The sequence below is a fragment of the Trachymyrmex septentrionalis genome, unplaced genomic scaffold (assembly GCF_001594115.1).
Source record: "Trachymyrmex septentrionalis isolate Tsep2-gDNA-1 unplaced genomic scaffold, Tsep1.0 scaffold16, whole genome shotgun sequence".
Classification (NCBI taxonomy): Eukaryota; Metazoa; Arthropoda; class Insecta; order Hymenoptera; family Formicidae; genus Trachymyrmex; species Trachymyrmex septentrionalis.
In genome coordinates this window covers 3,716,356-3,723,200 of record NW_017304758.1, presented here as the reverse complement: position 1 = coordinate 3,723,200, position 6,845 = coordinate 3,716,356, and the positions used below count along the sequence as shown (strand labels likewise).

The window sequence follows — 6,845 nt, the reverse complement described above, 5'->3', positions numbered from 1 at the left end:
AAAAAAATAGTAAATATTTTATAAATATTATTTGCTATCAGGGAATATTTATTTTACTGAATATTCACATTATCCATTATTGAAAAATAAATATATATTAATTCCGATACCTCGTGGAAATGTTTGGATTATTCAAAATTATAATGTATACTAAAACAAAATACAAATGCTAGTTTTTAGGTTGTTTAAACATGCGATCCATTTTATCCGTCTACAAGTTATTGGCAAAATGATTATCGAGCAATTCGCAGGTTCTACGAGTATGTCGTTAAGCGACGAGTATACGATTTTGTTGTACAAATCCATAAAATATACCATTCTAACAATAAATATGAAGCATCGCCAAATATATGAGACATAATATGACATGTATAATATCTAATTTCTGGTATATAGATGTGTAACTCGTTAATTTGTGTGTCGTGAAACAGAATATAGATCAAGAGAGGAAGAGAGAGAGAGAGAGAGAGAGAGAGAGAGAGAGAGAGAGAGAGAAGGGTGGGGAGGGAGAAGGGAGAGAGATGACGACAATGATGACGAAAGCGTTAACTCCTGACACAGATGAAACAGGAACGAGAGAAAGAGGGAGTGAGAGAAAGAGGGCGAAAAGAGAAAAAGATGCAAACAAGCAGTTTTGCTGAAAAACAATTGTCTAATTATAAGATCTTTACTTACCGGTCGTGAATCGTCCCACGACAAGCTGCGTTAGTGACACACAAAACAAAGAGACTTTAAAACTTTTACACTTTGTCTTTTTCGTTTTTTTTCAGTACGATAAGAAGTCATTCGTGTGCTAACAAGAAGTCTTTACTACGTTAACTAATGTGCGTGCACATCGTTGCAACAGGAAATGCAGCACTACACACACACACATACACACACACACACACACACACATACACACACACTCACACATTCATACTCACACCTACATACGAGGATACTAACTTGATCTTGGACTGCCGCATGAACTGTTGGATCTTCCTCGCTGCCTGATGAGCAGCCTGCTGATGGACCGCCTGTTGCCTCGCGCTGGCCGAGCCCGGCCGCGAGCGATAATTTCGATAGTTGTTCTGGATCACCAGCGCTGCCTTTGTGGCTTGCCTGCGATAAAAAGGTACGGCTTCAAGCAGTCTAGAAGATAATTCGGTAATAAAGCCATTGTGTAAAATGACTCATACTAAACCTTAAAATAATTGCTAACGTATATAAAGATATAAGAACGATAGAGAAAAAGGAAATAATTTTCATTTAAAAAACTGAAAATTTTTTGTTAAATTAACACGCTCTATGCCACAATGACTCTCGCCAAACTTTCAAGCCAACCCCCATAATAATAATTTTCTAATTTTTAATGATATTTATATTTTGAAGTATATTTTATTTAACACACACACAGATATAATAAATTATAATAAATTTAACTTTTACGATGTGGGAAAGCCACTATAGATGCTGAATAGTGAATTATATTAACAAATCTTACTCAAGGAAAAACTGTAAGATTTTAAAAATAAATCTTCCTCCTTCTCTAAAAATTAAATGAAAATACCATAGGTCACCAATGAACATATTATTTAATAACGTTTTCATTAACAGAACTAGTGCGCACTCATAATGCACGTTAAAGCCGTTATACACAAATCCATGTAAAGATGTACGTTTAATAAAAATATAGAAACGAATTAAATCGCGAAATATTCAATTTTATTGTGCTATTCGATAAAATACACATTGGGCATTTTATCAATTGAGATATCTCACTTTTATTATACATTTTGATTAGAATAGTATACAACAGCTTTAAATGTGCACTGAGTTCGCACTAATTCTGCCAATAAAAAACGCTATAAAATTGGCGTGGCATGAAACATGTTAATGCATTTAGATCATTGTTTTACCATAAATGATAATCAAAACTGGCCATACGCCCGATAACTTTCATTACTTCTCGTGATTTACGTTTCCGCGGAGATTTTACAATGATAATATATAGTCAGCTGATTGTCACTAATTTCGGAGGCATTACAATAGGAAGTTCAAATCGTTACGTATATAACTCGATAAACGCAGAAAGGAGTAACGGTGGAATACTGATCTCTAGCTTCAACGCGAAAGTCGTATTAATTTAATGCCAACTTAATTCTGTATTCAGGCCACCGTAACGAAGGCAAGGAAATCCGCAAAGTTTCCGAATTATTTACGATGCCAATTAAAAGTTCGCCTCAAGAGAGGTACACGAGATCGAACTTTGGTGGCATCAGTCAGCCTAATTCAGTCGGAGGTCGTTAAGTTGGCTCACAATGGTACGTCTTGTCCCCCAGTTATTAATTGTTCCTTATTAAGACGTTCCCCCTTCTCGACTAGCGGAATATCGATGGAAATTTAACTTTCTAAGTTCGGAGCAATTTGGCGATGTCTGCGCGATATGAGATAATGATCTGTCATACTTAACAACCTTGAGTTCAAACCTGATAACACGTGCCCGCATAAACTCGGACGATTTGTATCTAAACGTCGCATGCGTCGTGTAAGATAGTTAGTACCATTGTAGTCAGACGGCGAGTGATTCATTCCGTTCTTAAGACTTTCGAAGTTGGAGGAAGTTCGATGGCATGCGAAATGTTAAGATAAAAGGAAAGAGAAATGCGCGAAATAGGCCATTCTGAATATAAACACACAAAGATATACCAAGTAACAAAAAAAGTTCTGTCATTTTTCTTAAAATTATAAAGTTGAATATATATACTGCGAAAAACTCGGTAAATTCTATCACAAATATCAGTGACATTGAACAAGATACATTACAGATTCTACTTAAACACAGAAAATTGGAAAGAAGGTGCCATAACAATGTGGAAATTAACCCGGAAATGTGAATATTTCAATCATATTTATTCGTGCTTGTACTGATTTAAATTTGAAATTTGTTTTAAATTTAATTTATACAGCCTTTAGGCTGTGCCTTCTGGGGAAGCATATATCTTTGAGTCATTTACACAACCTCTGTTCCAAGTTTAAACTCAGACAGCACACAAGCACGAATAACAGATTGAAATTCTCATTTCCGGGTCAATTTTCGTAATGTTATGGCATTTCCTTTTTCCAATTTTCTGTATATAAGTAGATTCTGCAGCATGTCTTATTTATAGTGTCACTGATATTGTAACGCAAACTATCAGGTCTTTTACGTCACATGCATTTCAGCAAACGTAGATAACTGTTATATAACACATTACATAATATAATATAACACATAATTATATAACATATAACATATAATGTTATATAACATTATATGTATTTGCTGGGATTAAACTGTACATAATAATTTAAATTTACATAAATAACTTTCTTTATTACCCGATATAACAGTGATAAAACAGTAATAAAATCAAATATAAGAATATATCGTATATAAAAGATCTATTAACAAAACTAACGCATGGCAATAAACAATCCAGATAATAAATGTTAGCAGTTTGCTAGCAGATTAGCAGTAAATTCAATCAGATTTCACTGCAAATCCATAGTCATCTGTGTTCACATTAAACTCAAGATCGATGAAGCCTGCTAACATGCAATGCTAGCAGATTGATAGCAGAAACCGAGCAGCATCTGCGCGCGCGAACAATCTGACAACAGACTTACAGAAGAAATCGAACAGAAGCAGAGCATTCTGGTCTATTTCTATCGCACGCAATCTGCTGACGACAACGTGTCAATAAGGTTTGTCATATTTCTGATAGTTTGTCGAAATAATCAAATATTATAGACTCTATGTGAAATTTGTTGCTTTTCTACTATCAAAAATTAGTAGCATGCTCTGCTCAAAATCTGTCTATGCAGGTTTGACTATCTGAGAAGTTACCTGTGATAAGCGTACTGTTTATGACGGCGATAGTACTGTTGAATCAGAACGGCAGCATGCCTTTCAGCCTCCTCCTGCCTCTGGCGACCCTTGTAATTCCTGTATGCCTTCTGGATCATTCTGGCGGCGTGATAAAGCTCTCTCTGTTCGCGATCGGATAGCGTCAATCTGCTGAGATCCGCCTCACCGTTGCCATCGCCGTTTCCGGCACCGATCGCCGTCATAGCTCCGGAACCGATCATGCCGTTTAATTTGCGCTCACCGCAGCCGTTCGGCGAGTAGTACTGACCGCTGTGAGCGTTACCGTTGCCGTCAAGTTGCAGTTGCAGCTGCAGAAACTCGCAGAAATCAGCAGTGGTGGGCGGCGGGGACGGCGAGTCTGGTGTCAGGCAACTGCTGGAAGGACTCGAGGGACTGGCATCGGCATCGGCGTCCGAAACTGAAGCGGCGCCGCCGCTGCAGTCACGGTACGAGTCGAACAGTTCCCCGGAGTCGAGAGGCTACAAACAGTATTATTAGCATGTAAATAGAGCTTTATAACGGAATATCCAGGAACTTCGAAGTTCAATTTATCAAAACTCTAATCCGATTTAATCCAAAGTTTTACTCCTAATTATAATTCAAGACTGAATTGTTAATGGTGCTGTTTCTCCGATTACATTCGCCAGAAGATTTTGTCTCATTCGGGAAAGTTTCAACCTTCCAATTAATCATTCGCAATTTCTTATTTATATTTAATTCGCTTTGAAATCTAACATAAGTAGAGATTAGGATAAAGGTTTCTATGATTAGGATAAAGGATTCTAAGATGCGACATTCTGACTATCAATAATAATAGCGTGATACTCTCACCATTTGTTCCATGAGAGCATCTTCCAAGGGTGACAGAGGCGCCGTGAGTGGTGGTGGTGAAGAAGAAGACGGAGAATCACCCTCCGCCCTCTTGATCCTTTCCGGTAGCGCCGCTATAATTTGCTCTGCCAATGTCAGCACCCTCGCGTCTTCTTCCCCTATAAAAAGGAATCACCACCCTAGCCAAATTCGAAAAGCTCGTGGTGGCAGACCGCCGAAATCACATCGATCACAACACCGAAGTTTTAAAAGCCGTGAACGTGTTCTACGATGCATTGAGATACTGTCGCAATGTCAGATAAAATGTTTAACACCAAGTGCGTCGCTACGACATGAATTGACAGCACGAAGAATCAGACAAGTCGCTGGTGGATACGGCGCTTTCCTACTCATTTCATAAGATGATAGCTGGCTGAGATACCTCCACATTGGTCGACTGGGCAGATCGCGTGTCTGTCCAGGTGATAATTTAGTCGCTATACTATCGTGAAAAGGTTATATACAGACAAGATTATTGCTCGAGAATAGGCCTCGATAGCCGACAGTAGGTAGTGGCTAAGAAAATTTAAACATTACACAGCAATTCATCCAACATGAGCGGTTACGAAGGCCAAGCAACACCAATTGTTCAAGCTGCAAGAGTTCAGAGGAGTTAGAGAAGGCAGCGAAATCGTTGACCGATTTCGGTCGTCGAGTACGCATACAGAGATAGACAGAGAAAGAGAACACTGCTGTACGCATGTACATGTGTCTAAGTATGTGTAACAAATGTGTATATGTGTGTCTGCGAACAAGGGAGGCGGACGCAGTTTCAGCTAGGATCTCTACGGAATTCGCAGGCCACGTGATTGTGGTAGTACGTCTAGGCCGGTCCGTTTCTATCGGTAGTGTGTCACAGAGAACAGATAGAGAATTACGGATAGTTTTTACAGACAGACAGGCAGACAGACAGACAAATAGAAGAGGAAACGAGGAAGGTACGGACCTACGGTTTCCTGAGGGGTCGGAGCGCTCTCCATTCCCTGTTCGCTGAGGCCTAACGACGACTCATCTTCTTGCAACAATTCCATGTTGTCCAGCAGCGGCGAACCACCTGTGTGTTTTTCGATAAACCCCACTTAATACTGTATACGTTGCCTAATTTATTACGCTCGCATGACTTACGGCCTTTTTGTTTACTCTACAATTTTTACAAACTGGACGAGGGAAAATATAATGAGGCGTTGAGAGGGCTAATCGGCAAAGGGTAGGGTGTGACTATACGTGTATCAGATACGTGAATGTGTGTGCGTGTATACGGAAGAGAGGGCAGTATATAATAGCAAACGAGACTAACACAACGCCAGATCGAGACCGCTGTCTTGAGATGGCCGCCTAGGGCTAGGGCTGGCGGGTCGCAAGAAAAGCCTCTCGTCTTGCCTTCGGGTCTCGAGCTGATTCAGTTCTTCGGCGATCGCCGTGTGACCGTTCTCCGCGGCCAGCTCGGTCGCCGTTCTATTCTGACAGTCCCTCACGCGTAGTGCCATAGCATTCCATCTATGGAGGCAGAGTTAACAACAAATACTTATTAAAAATCAATTTAATTAAAAATCAATATATTCGTGCTATGAGGCAATTGCGAGCTACACGAAAGACGAAGATATGTAAATTTTGTAATAACCGAACAACTGGATCCAATTGTTCATAATTAATGTTAAACAAATGTTGATAAAAAAACCTATATCTTTACGAACCTGTAAAGAATCCTGGCAGTGTCGGCATGCCCTGCCGCACAAGCCCAAGCAAGTGGCGTAAGGCCGGCGCTGTCCTGCCTAAGAGCATCGACCTCGGCGTCTAAAACGCTACTAGGATTTTCTGCTCTCCAGTGAAGGAGTGCACAGGCTAACCTGGAGTATCCCAATCCGGCCGCCAAGTGCAGAAGGGTAGGCCCACCGGATTGAAGAGGTTCCGCTCCAGCTCGCCAAGGACGGACAACAGCATCCTGCAATATTTCAAAATGATAAAACTTTAAACAACAACAAATGATATTAAATCGATATGTAAATACAATTAAATAAGAAAATGCTTAATTTGATTTGAGCTGAATTTTAATGCTCAATAACATTTTGGTCATTTAAATTTA

The 6,845-nt window shown here is 39.6% G+C and overlaps 1 protein-coding gene across 4 annotated transcripts in view; it reads right to left on the bottom strand.

The window, feature by feature from the left end:
* The window catches only part of LOC108746041 (calmodulin-binding transcription activator 2), a 59,360-nt gene that overhangs the window by 1,598 nt on the left and 50,917 nt on the right, over positions 1–6,845 (bottom strand). For 2 of the 4 annotated variants that reach the window (XM_018482533.1, XM_018482536.1), the window contains 6 exons: positions 6,457–6,704; positions 6,060–6,259; positions 5,709–5,816; positions 4,724–4,881; positions 3,872–4,371; positions 949–1,104 (listed from right to left, as the gene is read on the bottom strand). In XM_018482533.1, coding sequence (XP_018338035.1) covers positions 949–1,104; positions 3,872–4,371; positions 4,724–4,881; positions 5,709–5,816; positions 6,060–6,259; positions 6,457–6,704 — 1,370 coding nt within the window. Of the gene's footprint in view, positions 1–675; positions 701–948; positions 1,105–3,871; positions 4,372–4,723; positions 4,882–5,708; positions 5,817–6,059; positions 6,260–6,456; positions 6,705–6,845 lie in introns of all 4 variants that reach the window. The other 2 variants (XM_018482534.1, XM_018482535.1) reach the window with 2 other exon arrangements.